The sequence below is a fragment of the Mytilus galloprovincialis genome, chromosome 4 (assembly GCF_965363235.1).
Source record: "Mytilus galloprovincialis chromosome 4, xbMytGall1.hap1.1, whole genome shotgun sequence".
Lineage (NCBI taxonomy): Eukaryota > Metazoa > Mollusca > Bivalvia > Mytilida > Mytilidae > Mytilus > Mytilus galloprovincialis.
The window spans coordinates 49,725,482-49,741,472 of NC_134841.1; the positions used below are offsets into that span (position 1 = coordinate 49,725,482).

General features: G+C 30.4%; 2 protein-coding genes across 3 annotated transcripts; both read right to left on the bottom strand.

Annotated features, from left to right (window-relative positions):
• Positions 1-35: 35 nt before the first annotated feature.
• Positions 36-11,070, bottom strand: LOC143072351 (uncharacterized). Of its 2 annotated transcripts, XM_076247243.1 has the most exons (9): positions 11,022-11,070; positions 10,434-10,651; positions 9,178-9,506; positions 8,446-8,540; positions 6,745-6,913; positions 3,185-3,310; positions 1,768-1,919; positions 1,390-1,479; positions 36-915 (listed from the first exon to the last, which is right to left on the bottom strand). In XM_076247243.1, exons 7-9 carry the CDS (start codon positions 1,781-1,783, stop codon positions 677-679), a joined length of 345 nt encoding a protein of 114 aa, XP_076103358.1. In that variant the 5' UTR covers positions 1,784-1,919; positions 3,185-3,310; positions 6,745-6,913; positions 8,446-8,540; positions 9,178-9,506; positions 10,434-10,651; positions 11,022-11,070; the 3' UTR covers positions 36-676. The 2 variants fall into 2 exon arrangements, with proteins under 2 accessions (XP_076103358.1, XP_076103357.1); XM_076247242.1 differs by lacking the exon at positions 3,185-3,310.
• LOC143071044 (uncharacterized) lies at positions 6,017-14,113 on the bottom strand. The gene is made up of 6 exons (XM_076245125.1): positions 14,053-14,113; positions 13,028-13,468; positions 11,997-12,303; positions 8,446-8,540; positions 6,745-6,808; positions 6,017-6,027 (listed from the first exon to the last, which is right to left on the bottom strand). The coding sequence occupies exons 2-6, from the start codon at positions 13,235-13,237 to the stop codon at positions 6,017-6,019; spliced, it is 687 nt and encodes a 228-aa protein (XP_076101240.1). The 5' UTR covers positions 13,238-13,468; positions 14,053-14,113.
• Between the last annotated feature and the right edge of the window lie 1,878 nt (positions 14,114-15,991).

The window sequence follows — 15,991 nt, forward strand, 5'->3', positions numbered from 1 at the left end:
TAATGACCTAGTCGATACATATTGCTACTCCCAGTTACAGTTGTAAGATTTTGAACACTTAAAAAAAGTTCATTTGAAAAATATTATTAAAACAATTTGATATTGAACACCAAAAGAGCAAGAAAAGAGAGAAAAAAGGAGGGTTAATGCCCCAACCGCACCTGCACTCAATATGTCTTTTTGTAATCATTCGTTTGTAAATGCAGATCATGTTGCAAGAGTTTCTTATTTTTGCCCTTTTCTTGCATACTATGCAGAATGATTTTGCTCTTTGCTGAAGATGGTATGGTCTTGTTTTGCTTACTGTATACGGTTTGCGTTTTTCTTATTGTTGGAAGCGTACATTGTTCTGTTGTTTTTTACATCCTAGCTTGTCATTTGGTCTTTGGTGAATTCTTAAGTTCAATTACTGTCTCATTGACAATAGTATCACATCTCCTTATTCTTATATAAGTTTAATATTCCATAAATAGTACCACAACCGTTCTTTTTTTTCCATAATTTTACTAGATTAAATTCAAACATTCATTTAATTGTTAATTTCAAATTCCCAATATGTTTTCTTCAAGACAAATGTCGTGAATACATTCAGCAATAAGTTTCTTGATTATAGGTACTACAATTGTATCTTCTTGTTCTTTCTTTTCTGTGTTTTCGTGCTTGTCGTTTTCCTGGGCTACAACACATGATTATCTCCCTGTCTTCTATTATCGTCAGAACAATCGGTAACTTCAATTGTTGGAATAGCTTTGAGGGATGATACTGATGGCACACCTATTGTTGATGTTGTTGTTGGATCTTCTGGTGTCAGGAAATAAAATCCCCATGTCTTCCCTCTAAAGAATGAATTCTGTCTAACCCAACAAAAACCAACATTTCCGTCCATCAAAGATAATTTTAATTTGACTTGGTAACCTGTTGTAATAAAAAAAAACATAAGATACATACTACAAACTAAAATATATTCATTTACTGGCAAGCATGAAGCAACTAGAGTTGTTTTATTTGCAATAATGTCATATCTCATACCACATCTTGTTATTTATATACCAAATCTCCTTATATATGTATACCACATCTTCTTGTTTATATACCACATCTTCTCATTCTTACATAATTTACAATTTGACAATTTATCTAAAAGAAGGATTAGTTTTACTTAAAATGTATGTTTTTCAAACTCTTGGTTCTGCATTTTGAACTTAAAAAAAGATGGTGGATTTTAATCGTGTATTCTTCTGTATAAAGAATCAAGAGATAGGGAATTGGGATGATCATTCTCAGTTTAAAAAAAAAATATTTTGAAAATTGATTTAAGGAATTGATTTGGATATAATTCAAAATCAGTCGGTTGGAGCATTCCATCCTGATAGTAAATACTTAACAAACCTATTTTGATGTTGATAATTCCTCTTCTTTCTTCATCACGTCTTACTGGATTTGTTCGAATTCTGCCATTTATGGGGAAGAAACAGCCTTCTAAAATAATTATTAAAATAAAATATTAAATACTAAATGAAACTAAATTGTAGTTAAAGGGTTTGATCTCTTTGAACAGGTTGAATATCTTTGCACTATAAATCTAGCTGTATTCATCTGTTAATAACAACCAACATATACTACTATGTAAATTTTCATATGCAGTTACTCAGAAACAACAGTTCGAAATATTTGGAAAGATTTTCTTTATTCAGAGTTACTTACAATTTAAAATATAAATAAAAGCAATACCATAAATATGGTAAATATACAAGAAAGAAGATTTACCTTTACGCCTCTCCATTTTGTCAAACAAAGATTTTTTCTAAGTCTGATTTCCTGAAATAGTTTCCCTTCTTCATTCCCAGTACTTCATAATCATACACCTTGTAGTATATCTCGGACAACATTTCGTCGGATCCAGTGGCTTTGATAAAATCCTACAAAACAAATCTTTCATATTATTTTCCATTAAAACTGAAAACTGATGATATTTTTTTGAGAAAATTACATAAGTTAAGAAGTTATTTACAGTTAAATTTTTGTAAGAATTTAATGTGTTTCTGTACAACACGTTATATTTATAACAAATAGTCATTGCTTACAATTACCAAAAAAATCTCAAATTTTTAAAACACAGTGCTTGATATAAAAAAAATCAATTGAATTCTCATACAAATCAACTAATCTCCAATAAATATTATAAAACAGTGGCGGATCCAAAAGTTTATGTAAAAAAGGGTCATGCTTCAGTGATTCCCTATATTATCAACCTATTTTTTCCACAAAAGAGGGGATCGGGGCCCCCAGCCCCCTGGATCCGCCTATTTAAAAAAAAAATACGGACGTTATTGAATTTACTTTGTATCTTTGTGAATGATAATGTTTAATACATGTACTGGTTCTCTGTAACTATTTTAACTCTGATATAGGGAGTGTGGCACTCATGGTCATGGATTTTCTTCAAACTTCACACACTAACTAAACTTAATGAAAAAAACAAAAAATAGCAAAATTTTGGTTGCTATACATAACATTTGCCATAGCAACCAATGACAAATTTTACCCCTATTGAAAATCTATATTTTGACCTGAAAAAGGCTATCTTCAACGTAATATTTCATATAAAAAAAATAAGAAAGAGATAAATCTTCATGATTTTATTGAATATATGCATATTGATATTTGAATTTAACGACTTATATGTTAATAACAATTTAAAATCATAGACACATACACGTATATTCCCCTTTTGAGGTGGGTCACATTAGGTAAAAAAAATACTCTTTTTGAATGGTCACCATATTTTGTTTGCGGTCACTTATATTAATGTACATAATAAATTTAGAAACACCATCATTCAATCTTACAAATGAGGCAAAAAAGTTATGGGTAAATTTGTCGTATAATATTGTAACCATGGAAACAAAATCCTTAATTTTCAATTTTTTTTCTAATTTGCAAAAAATTCAAAAAGTTATTTTAAACTCCAATACTGCACTAAAAAAGATTGAAAGATATATTTCGTTGAATCTAATATAATAACAAACATTTTAGATGTATTTGTAAATACTGGAAATAAACTTTTAACAGTGTCGCTATGGAAATCATTTAACCATGATACATAGATTTAATAAAAAAAAGATGAAAAAGTTTCAGTTTGTTTTTTATTGTGATTTACAGAAGAAAAACTAAAACAACTTACATATAATTAAGTTATACTGAATACAAACATAATGTATATAAAAATTATTGTCCTTGTAGGGTCTTAAACTTATACAGTAGTTTCTCTTGAATCTGTTTCCAACGAATAGTGCTGGCAGTCCATTTGCTGAAATAAGTATAATTTTGACAAAAACGTATTTTAATACAAATACAAAAGACCATTCTGCTCGCATTATGCAGGTTGTGGTGATTTCTAAAATACCAATAATATTCAAGTTGCATAAATCTTTGAAACACTGCAGTCATGGACACAACAAAATGAGGGAAAAAAAACAAACTGTATTACCTTCAATTTTTGTGATTTTTGACACCATGAAGATTGACTAGTGTTTGCTTTATGGCTAGTGGCAAATTTTTCAGGCACATTTAGAACAAATGAACAATTGATATAACAGGCAGTGCTTGTAATAGGGGGAAGACAAGGATGAAAAATGGAAAATAAAAAAATTACTCAATATTTTAGCTGATGGTATAATGGATAGGCCATATATTTAGTGTTTCTACACAGCTACTTTTGCATATGTACTATTTCTGTACTGAAAATATGTAGTACATTTTTGTACTGGAAATTTACTTTAAATATTTAGTACTATTTCTTTGCTTTAAAATTATTGTAATATTTAGGTACTTGTATTTTACAGTACCTGATTTGTACTAAATATTTTGGTACAGAAATAATACAACATTCCATATTTGAAAATCATAATTTTAAGAGATTTGAAATAGAAAAACTTTCAAAATGCTGAAAATGTAACGGTAGTAACCAAAAATCTGTAGTACCTAAATTTCAAGTACAAATTAAGTACTGTAAAATACAGGTACCTAAATATTACAATAATTTTAAAGTAACAAAATAGTACTGAATATTCAAAGTAAATTTCCAGTACTACAGATTTTTAGTACAGAAATAGTACCTTTGCAAAAGTAGCTGTGTTGTGCAACAAACCACCTAAAGAAATCTCAAATGATTGTTGCATTAGGGTTATTTTAACCTGCATACAGCATAATACTCTCTTTAAGCAAGGTATTAGATGTTAGGCAACCATTCTAAGCAGATCAACAGCAATTTTTTACAACCTATACTGCCAAATGAATGACAAGAGTTTTACTGCAAATTAGAATCAACCGGACTATAATTCTATACCCAGTCACCTTTGGAATTTTTTTCTGAGTAAGTTTTAAAACATTTCAAAGAAACACTTTTTACAGTGTGTTAGCTTTCATTAGTCTTCACTATCCTATAGGTTGACAACTTTGGGTTATATTTATAATTTCGAATCTTCATTGAAGGTGGAGCAGGAATGCACAGTTAATTAATTATATTGATGAGCTATATTACATGAGAACAGTAGGGCAAGTGAAGTGTCTTTATACAGAACAGATGGAACTCATTTGTCACAAACTGGAAATCAGATTTTCTTAAATAATATACAAAGGAGGGGGGGTTGAGTCTTTCACACGCACAACAAAATTAACTTCTTCAAAGATTCAATAATGAAAATTTTGTGGAGGTGAGAACCCATGTCAGATTTGGTAGCTGACTTGGGCTCTCATGTGGCGGTCCAGGGAGACTGGTAGTGATTGGGGATTATTTCACTCAGCCCTTGCTCTGGGCCTGACAAGTTCTAAAATTTGCAGGTTTGGAAAATGTGGTTCGTGGTAACGGTGGGGTCTACAGATGGGTGACTCTGAGACCTCCTCCACCTCATCTTATAGAGGGGAGGCCTACACCTGTCCAACAGGTGGGACACTAATAACTGGAGCATTGGTAATACAAATGTTTTCCCCGGTCACTCCCCATGGTAGGTGGTGGTGTAACTGTGTAACTACCAGGGGTTTAATGACACTATGTCAACATAGGTCAGCTGATAGCCATTGTGTATAGGTAATCGGTAGTCACCCTGGCGCCTCAACAAAATATTATAGAATACTCTGTAGCCAAAGTAATGCCACAAAGTAAAAATGTATATTCTAGTAATGAAAATGTAATTACAAGTTGGTGTAATAAAATGTGTGTTTAATTCAAAGGATTGTTTTTGTATAAGTTGTAAATGAAATAGAGGATCGAACCTCTACACAAATGAGTGTAATATACAGAAAGTCTAGTATTTTAATTTTGGTATTTGTGAATTATAATTAACAACAAACAAAGAGAGACAACTCCAGATTAATTTTTAACATAGTTTAGAAATTACGCCAACAACTCTTGATCGTTATTCTTCATCTCATTGTTATTCTTTCAGTACTGATATAGGGTCTTCTTATATGAGTATTGCAATTAATTAATTATATTGATGTGCCATTTGTATGCAAGAGTGACATTCCTTTGTATTATGTGCTGATTCGGAAAAAAAAGTTATGCGAGTATTGTCTTCCTTTAACAGATTCATTATTTTATAATTAATTTAATTTTGAAAAATGACAAAATGTATCAATTCAATATATTTCAGTTTTTGTTATTGGTGTATCAAAGACATTGATGTACGAATATAATTTCATAAATTTGAAACGTTTAAAATGATTAGTACATACCAATATAAAGAACCATTCATCATTTTAAAAGAGACTGTAAATGAAAGACAAATTATTTATCTCCCCTTCATGATAGATTGACTGGGAAACTAGCCAGAGTTATCTAATATCAATCACAGAGAGGGACTAGCAAGCAATTTTTAATCGTAGCTTATTTAACGTTAAAACAATTTTCCACTATAAACCAATGTTACTTTATACAAATATAAGGACTTTTTTTTTAGATAAATCTACAAATTCTATAAGATATTATGGATTTTTATTACAATAGATCAACATGCTACATTTTACCTAAAAATTAAAACATAATTAACAAGATTAATATAAGGAACAATTATGCTATTGGTGTGAATGTGTTAACTCCTACATTAAAACAGAACATTGCTAGATGACACAGTACTGAAGATGGCCTCTCACAAAATTAGACAATATATTATTTGGTTCATTATTTACAACTTTTCTTGCTAACAGTAGAAATCCTTTTTGGTAGGAACTTAATTCTGGTACAAAATGAAAAAAATTACTCTCTCAAATTGAAAAATAATGTCTGTAATTGATAGACAGCCAAAAGATTTTTGTCTCATATCTGAAAGCAAGACATAGGTATAGTTTTTCAGCAACAGTGATGGGTGCAGCAAAAGTTGTCAAAAATTGTTAAGATATTTTCTCAAGAAACTTTTATTTTTTTCCCCACTAGATAAGGCTCCAAGTAAGGAATATGACAGTTGTTATCTATTCATGTTTAGGCTCTTGATTTTGCCATTTGATTACACACTTTCCGTTTATAATTTTCCTCCATTGGTTGGTATTTTTGTTATTTTCCTTTTTTTCTTGCGACTGAATTAATAAAATATGTTGCTATTCTTCAGATTGTCTTTTTCTTAATTTAAAAATGACATGCATGACCTTTCTGTATGTCAACATTTATTAATGGCTTCTTTTAAAAAAAAGCTGATTTATAAACAAAATTCAAAAATGAAGTTTTTTGGTTTGTTGGAGCTTACATACCTTCACCAACAGCATAGGCTTTCCACATTCTCAGTCCAATACTGAAGTACTGGAAATTGTACAGCTTTGAAATTAATGGAATAGAACATTTTTATGACTTTGCATCTACAACAAGAACTGAGGAAGCAACTTTAACTTTTAATTAAGGCTTCTGCTCTTTGTCCACGGCCTGCAATGAAAACAAACGTACTATAGTAAATAACAAGTGAAACTGCGAGCTACTGCTCACTGATGATACCCCCGCCGCAAGTGGATAATATTAATAGTGTAAAAATATGCAAGTGTTCGGTAAACAGGAAGTTGTTGAGTGATGAATCTGAAAACGCATCACACAGTAAAGCTGACTTATATAAATCCTGAAACCAAATTTCACAAATCCTTGTATTGTAGTTCCTGAGAAAAATGTGACGAAAATTTTCAACTTGGCTATCATGTGTAAAATCATACAAGTGTTCGGTAAATAGGAAGTTGTCGAGTGATGAATTAGAAAACGCATCACACGGTAAAGCTGACTTGTATAAATCCTGAAACCAAATTTCAGAAATCCTTGTATTGTAGTTCCTGAGAAAAATGTGACGAAAATTTTCAATTTGGCTATCATGTGTAAAATCATACAAGTGTTCGGTAAACAGGAAGTTGTCAAGTGATGAATCTGAAAACGCATCACACGGTATGGCTGACATATATAAATGTTGATACCAAATTACAGAAAGGGTGGATGTGTAGTTCCTGAGAAAAATGTGACGAAAGTTTTGTGGGACGGACTGACTGACTGACGGACGGACTGATGGACTGATGGACGGACGGACGGACTGACAGACGGAGGTAAAACAGTATACCCCCCCTTTTTTAAAGCGGGGGTATAATTATATTTATCTGTTAAAACGTCAAATTCTTGCACATAAAAATGGACATCAAAAGCTGAAAACAAAAAGTTTCACATAATCCACTGTTACCTCCATTAATTTTTGTCATCAGGAATCTGTTTTGAAAAGGTAATTATATTTCAATTTTTCATTGTATGGACCCCCAAGCACAAAATGAAATGTGTGAACACAACTTTTCTATCTGGTGGAGCAAATACAAAAGCACACTTTATCCTGTCTAGGGTGGTGTTGTGATCGAAAATATTTTCAATGATAACATCCAACATAGTGATTGATATCATTGGTTTATTTGAGCCAATATATACTTTCCCTGATTGTTGTGATTTTTTTATTCATTTAAACTCAGTTCTCCATTAATCACAACTCAATTACGACATTACATATTCTTGATTTCCGCTGAATTTCCTTCGTTGATGTTAAAAAAAGGCAAATGCCCCTGATAATATCAATAAGAAAAAAAACACATATTTTACAGATCATTCAAAAGAATTTTGTTTACATATATAATCTATAACTTAAGAGAAATAGATTACACCTCAAAATTTCATGCAATATAGTATTTTACCTCTCTTGGCAGTTAGATAAATAAAGAAGATAAATGTCTCAAGTGGAGAAATATCTCATCACATTCTATGCAGAGGAATGTCAATCTAACTTTATATACATGTAATTCACATCACCTGAATGGTGATTGTGTGGTAAGGGTAAAAACGAGTGGATACAACTTGTCTTGAAATAATATGACACATTTATATACATGTATCAGTTTTGTACTTTTGTTAAGAATAAAATCTAGCTAAGGACATGTTCATACCTGTTTCATATGCAAAGCTGAAGTCACATCATTGCCTTGGTTAATGTATCGCCTTATAATGGGCTTAATATGAGAAGCATGTCTGTCACATGGCCCTAAAATGCAAAAAACTTTAAATTATTATACATTGCAGAAATAAAAGTTTTCTTGATAATTCAGAAAACTAACAACCAAACATACTTTAAACTTTACAACACAAGCATCTAAAAAAAATTGACTATTTTCCCCCCATCATTCATAACCTTCTACTTTTTTATGCTTAAGAATATGTGTATACTTGTATTTCATGAGAATTCGTCTGTCTTTGTGAAATTTATCAAGAATATACAATTCAATTCAATTCAATATTTCATATATTACTCATAATATATAATTCTAAGAAATATTTGAATTATTATTGGAATTTTAATAACATAATTTGTTTATATCTGTTATATAGGTCAGTTATAAATTTTAAGCTCTTTCCTGCTACAGGTTGAAATTTCAGTTTTTTTAAAATAATAAGCATTTACATGTTTCTCAGACATGGAAGTAGAATGCTGTCTGAATTATTCAAAATTATTTCAAAATTTATTCCATTTCATCAATGTTCTAACATATATCATATTTACAATTTATCAATTTATCAATTGTCAAAAAATTTTGTATAAAATTTAGATAACTTCAGTTCTGGATGTAGCAAAAATACAATTTTTTAGAAAATAAAAATACTCCACTAAATAATTCCAATACCTTTTTCAATTTTGAGCCTCACAGAAATTGTATGAAGCAATATTATTGCCAAGATCATTGTGAAGCATCTGGCGGCCGGAGGATAGTTGAAGAAGATTTATAACTTCCAGCATTATCGGAGAAAAAGTTTATTTTTTTCAGTCCTGGCTTATGCTGAAGAATGTCTCTAGCTACATCTACCAAGATTTGAGATGTTATAGATGCATCCTGGGATACTGGTGATTCAAAAATGTGAACATGTGTCAAAGATGAGAAATAAGATCCTTCTTTCAACAATGTAACTGATATGTGCCAGTGTATTCCTCTTTTGGCAAGCCAATCCACTTGGCCTGTAAAATATTGTCAAATTATGAAGTAAAAAAATGGCTCATGAAATAGTCATGCGAAAGTTTTAAAATATAAACTGGATTATATATACAGTGTTCTGCAAGAGTTATTCTCCTTGAATCTAACAATTTTAATGAAAGAAGCTTTGTCAACACGCTAACATACACAACACCCGTTACATTGACACTGGGCAAATAAAATATTACTAGATTCCTGAGTATCAAAGACCTCCTACAAAAGTTAACTGATTAAAATTTCTTGTGAATATGAAGATTTACATATTATGTCATTATTTATGTCATTATTATGTCATTATTTATGTCATTATTATGTCATTATTTATGTCATTATTTATGTCAAAACTTGGTTTACACTCTTTGTTCCATTATGAAAACAACTCTGCATAGATTAATATCTTATGAGATAAAGATGACTTGCCTGCCAAACTGACCTTATTTCACAACCAACCTATAGATGAGTGCATGAGGCATACCAAAATATTTCATCTAGTGCATTACTTAAAATTTTGTTTCTATCAGTGTTATTTTAAATCAGATAAGCAAAAATTACCTTCTCTATATTTCCTAGTCAGGAACTTCATTGCCCAGTCACATGTTATTATAGAATCCTCGTTTGTCATTTGTTGTACAATGTCAGATCTGGCTTGCTCCTGATTCTTGGATCGTATGTCGTGAGATTTCCATCTCCTTATGGCTTAATAGTTATTATTTCAGACATCTGACAAATCACAATAAGGACATTTTGACGAATCAAGGTAAATTTTAATCAATTTGACTAACTTTAAAATGTAATGGAATACAAAAAGAATCAATTGAAAAAAGAGATACCTTATTGTTTTCACATTTTAAGTATCATTGTAAAATCAAAGTTAGACTTTTTTCAAGGTTATATATAATCTTTTATCTTACCATATACATTGTTGCCTCTTTGTTCTGCCATGGATGCTCCTCCGCTTTCTTTTTGATGGTATTGAGGCTCAATTCTAGACTTTCACAATCTTCACAAAGCTTGGTATGTTGATGATTACATTCTGAAGTATAATTTGGTTCAGAGGGACTGCTTAGAGCATATGATGTGCAGTGGTCCATAACCAAACTTTCTCTTGAAATAACTTTTTTTTCTGTGACTAAAATTATTTAAAATTAGAGTATTTATAACATTTCATTTTTTTATCAACATATAGAATAAAACTTAAAAAACAAGATTTATCTATTGCTTCAAAAATTCTTATACATACAAACAAACAAAAATTGTTTAAAATAAAATGTAGTAATAAACCAATTTTCTAGATGTTCCAGACATTGCATAGATATTTTAAAACTCATGGTTACCTTTAATTACTTATACATCCACTTTACTTCAACTCTGGTGGATAGTTGTCTCATTGGCAATCATACTGCCTTTTGTTTTAAAATCTTATGAGGTACTGTATTGTATTTGATCCATTTTTTATTCATTTGTAATCCTAGTTATTCAGAAACTTATTTCAAACTAACCTTCAACCCTGATTTAAGATATGTTTCTCCTTTTGTAGGCCTAATAACAGTTGGCAACTCTAGTCTTTTGATGACTTTGTCAAGTTCATCAACACCTTTACACCCTTCCATGATGAAATTATAAAAACCCTCAACACTTTTTCTGACCACAGCTGAGCATTCATCAAGTATTTTGTACAGTGTACTGCTCCCTACAAAACATTGAATAAGAATTAAATTAATTTCATTTCAATTTCTAAAAAAGCATACTGATATCATAATTGTAAAATATGAGCTAAAATCATGGTGGTATTTTGCATGGTATTGAGCTAAAATATGTAATTTTTTAACAGCTGACTTTTTTGGGTCATTGTTGAAGGATGCACAGTGACCTATTCTTACTTACATCAATCAATGTTGTATGGACATAATGGATAGTTGTCTCATTTGAAACCAGACCAAATCTCCCTATTTTACATAAAAATTGTGAATATGCCCATGTACTATGTACAATATTTAGTACATTATCTTAATAGGGAAACACCTTAAAATCAACTAATATGTATTGGTAATAGGCAAATTTCACACTACAAAAATGCCAAATCAAAGTCAAGTCCATTGATACCAAAGTCTGTTCCACCATATACATGTACACTTACTTATTTTATTTTTGTAGAAATTGCCATTACATATGTACAAAGTCATGTACAATGTATGCATTCCAAATCTGGCCCAATATTTTTTTTCTTTGTGTCAATCTGTGTTACGTTGTTTTTTTCACATACAGTAAATTGCATATCAACGTCCTATTTCTTCAGATAATTAACGTAGGGTATTACTGTTGATTATTTCGAAACAATAGAATGATGTTCACAGATCACTTATAATAAAAGAGAACATAATAAAAAAAAAATGCTAACAATTATCTCAAGTGCTTTTATATAATTGGCTTAATTATGAATTTTCACAACTCCATTTGAATAACAAATTACTTACCAAGAGGTTTAACATTCTCCTCATTCCATAAAAATACATACTGAGAAATAATGGAGGAAGGTGTAAGACTTTGTATAACAGTTGGTATTATAATGACTTCTCCTGATTCCATTTTCAATGTCTTCTCACCAAAGGGTTGATCTTTGACTATCTGTCCAGACGTAATAAAGTCAATAAAATGATCTAACTGGCTTACAGTATACTTTTCTCTTGATAGCTTTTTGGTTGTAACTGGTTCCCCTACACCGAATTGATCAATATGCTCTTTTGCTTGCTTGAATTTGTAACGAGTCAATCCAGGTATAAGCTGAAAATTAAAAAGAGTGGAAAAATATAAACATTTGCATAAACTGTACAATTTAATCTAGATCCAATACCACATATCATTGCTTCACTGCTTTTAAAAATCATTTTAATTGAGAAGAATTATTTTAAAAATAAAAATTTCTCCTTGAAGCAAATTCTGAATCTTCAATTAAAATAAGAATACTTATTTTTTTTTAAATTCATTGGGTTGTAAAAGTGTTGATTGAAGTACATTTTTATAAAGCGCGGCCACGGTTGACAATGTTTTTTCTCAGTCTCAGGATAACAATCTGCTCTATCCCTCTCTCAGCTATCTGTTATTCATATAATGAAAAAGTTGGGTTTTTGAAAAAGAATACAATAAATATTGCAAATACAATAACCTATACACAGTCATGCAGGCATATTTTTCACATTTTTTTCTATGACTTTCATCTTAATTATATATAAAAAAAGCAGTCTTTTTGGTCAAAAATTAGATAAAAGCAAACTGTACATTTAGATATATAACTGTGTGCATTTATTATTGCAATTTTTGAAGATTAAACCAAACTGTGTGAATAATACTAGCAATTTTTCGAAAATCTGCATACTGATCGCGATATATGAGTGTATTAAACTCAGAATGGAAGGTCTCTTATAGCTGATACTTATTCTGTCCAATAGATAAAAATATTGTAATAATTTATAAGTTTATTCTACTTTTAAATATTTTAAAACCTTACCTTTTGTACATCTTGTAATTCCTTGTCTTTAACAATGGTTGTCAGAATCTGTTGCTGAAATGTCCATGAATCAGCCCTTTTGTAAATTTCAAGTAGTGTTTCAAGTGTAGCATTTTCCTCCATTGTTTTTGTAGACATATCATTAAACACTGCTTTTTTTTTAAATCCTCTTCCCCAGGACATATCGTTGACAGCATCAGTTCCATGCATTGTTTGGCCTTGCTGATATAGTGTTGTTGGGTTCTGGTGCTGGAATCTCTAATGTAAACATTCAATTCTTTAACAGGATTAACACCAGAGATAGAAAGAAACTTGTTAAGGGACTCATTTTAGTTTAAGTGAATTTGACACAGAGGCTTCTGATGACTGTGACAACTGAGAGACTGTTTCCTGGCTGACCTGAAATTCACTATCAGTATCATCCAAAGCAGATGGTGTAACCTACAAAATAATAACATAAAAATAATATTGGGCTTCTACATGAATTTCTTAATATTTTAAATATCTACTTTATAACATAGGAATAGCTAGAAATATGTAATAATAGTAATAATAATTTCCTTTATTTCCACAATTACATATTTATCAGTGAATAGTTTTGTTATTTGTCATGAAAGCTCAATTATAGCTTTAGTACACAATATAAATGTTGCTCATTGTTGAAGGCCTTGTAGTGAACATTTGAAATACTTAAAGGCTTTGCTACTTCAGAAATAAATTACCTCAGCTGTATTTGGCCTTTTTCACTTTTTTTCTTCATGCATCAGTGATGAGTCTTTGTAGAAGAAACATGTGTCTAGCACAAACACAAAATTTTAATCCTGGTATAGATTCTATGATGATTTTATTAGTAAAACAATGCAATGTGAGTTCTTTAAATAGTTTAGTTTGTCATTGGTAATGACATCAATTTTTTATACATTGAGGTTCACAAACTGAAATGAACATCAGTGAATTATCTTATTTGAAGATATACATCCTTCACTTGTATGTAAGGTATGTGCTCTAAGAAATTGCATTTTTACCTCTGTTTCTGATATTCTAGCTTAAAGTCTGGTACACTTCCCTCATGTGTAAATGACAACTAAAATTGAAAAAACGTTTTTCTGTTAATACAATATATAACAAATTTTACTCTTTTTTTTATGCAAAAGATGTGTCTTGCCGTACTGAAAACCCATTGATATCCTTGGTCTGTTTTTTGGTCGGATTGTTTGTTGTCTCTTGATTTGACACATTCACAGTTAACCAATTCTCATTTTTATCTTTTAGTTTTTTGGAGAGAGAAAAAATGCATAGCCATGACATTGTAACTAACAACTTATATAAATATACCCTGTATACATAATTATATAAACCAATTCCAACATTAATGTAAAGTTTTCAGTAAATGAATGTAAGATTGCAGATAATATTGTAACACGTGAAAACAATCTTATTAATATAATTTTACAGCCAATTGTACTAAGTGTGTTAGCAAAGGAAATATCTTTAGTTATCTTGCTTTCTAGGTGGACCATTAAGTCTTTATTAGGTTAGTTAGGTAAACTATACTCTTTAAGAGTAGACTAGTCCCAGAGATAAGCTAACCCAGTTAGCTAACCTAGGATATTACCTTTGCCTACACACTCATTGCAATCAGCTGTAAGTTTTTGTCATTTTCTCACCTTTCTTCCCTGAACAGCATTTGGATTTTCCTTCAGGACTTCTACTCTACAGCTATGACATATTCCTAATGAAAGAAAATTAGTTTTGAAAACATGCGTTAATTCTAGTGTGCAATATTACATGAATTTCATTTTAGACCTGTATGTAAATTAATTTCCATTTAAGAAAACTGCTAGAAAAAATAATAAACAAATACTGACCATTAATTGTAGTTAAAATAAATAAAAGCTACCTGGGGACCTGGTACAATAATTTTTAGTGTAACAGAGGACTTAAAGACAACAAAAGGTTACATAAACAGTGGTTCCCGACATTTTTTGTTTCTCCAAAGATGATAATGTAAAACTTGATGTTGAAAACAAACACAGAAAGGCAGCACTTTGCTACTCCAAACTAAGTGAAAAAATAAACAACTGATTTAAGAATAGTGTTATTAAAACCATCTTATTTAATATAGGAATACAATTTAATGTTCTGAATGTAACAATAAGGAAAAATATTAAATACATTGTATAATGAGAATATTTACAATCACACCTTATAAATGTTTCATCTCTAATAATGATATTGCAAACAATGATTTTTAACTTTGAAACAAATTGTAATCTTAAAAAAGAAATTAGTTCTTTTATATGTTTCCGAGTTATGTGTGACGTCCAATTTTGCTGAACCACAGAGCTGCCATTTAAGTCTCACGCATGTTTATGCTTTTTTGGTGGCATTTTCCTTTGATCTATTGTTTTTTCTCTTATCTATGGTCTTTTCAATTTTGGCCAAATCTCATGCATTTGCTTCATGAAAAGTTGGCAAAACTGGAACAAGTATGTCTATTATAATCGCGATTTTTAAATTCAAGAAAAGGGTTTTCACAAATAACAATATGATACCTGTTAGATCGTTGTGGGGCTCATATGGAAGGATCCTATCCTTTTTAGCCCATCATATTTTGGTACACTTTCAAAACTGATACAATCATCAATCCTGTATGATTTGGTGCAATATTTCACACAATTAAAAAGTTATATAGAAAACTATTTGTGTCCTCATCAATTACTTAACTGATACATGACTGACTCCCAATGACGGTCTATACTAATTTTAAATGCTTCCACAGTTTTTGATGAAATAACTTCAACTGGTTAAATAATGGAGAAATGCAATCTATATCAATATTTGTTTTTGGCAAAACTTCTGTTATAAAAATAAAATCTGGTTTCACGACCTGTATTTGTGCTTCAAGTCTGTTCATCAATTTTATTATAAAATTGATCAGAATTGGTGTACATACACTTAACT

Bases quoted from the DNA above. Each gene is read 5' to 3' on its own strand.
- LOC143072351 (XM_076247242.1), bottom strand. The intron at 916-1,389 runs GTTTGTTAAGTA...TTATTACAACAG, and splicing joins AATTATCAACATCAAAATAG to GTTACCAAGTCAAATTAAAA.
- LOC143071044 (XM_076245125.1), bottom strand. From the start codon at position 13,237: ATGCATGGAACTGATGCTGTCAACGATATGTCCTGGGGAAGAGGATTT. The intron at 12,304-13,027 runs GTAAGGTTTTAA...TTTAATTTTCAG, and splicing joins AATTACAAGATGTACAAAAG to CTTATACCTGGATTGACTCG. The intron at 6,809-8,445 runs GTATGAACATGT...TTAATTTCAAAG, and splicing joins CAGCTTTGCATATGAAACAG to CTGTACAATTTCCAGTACTT.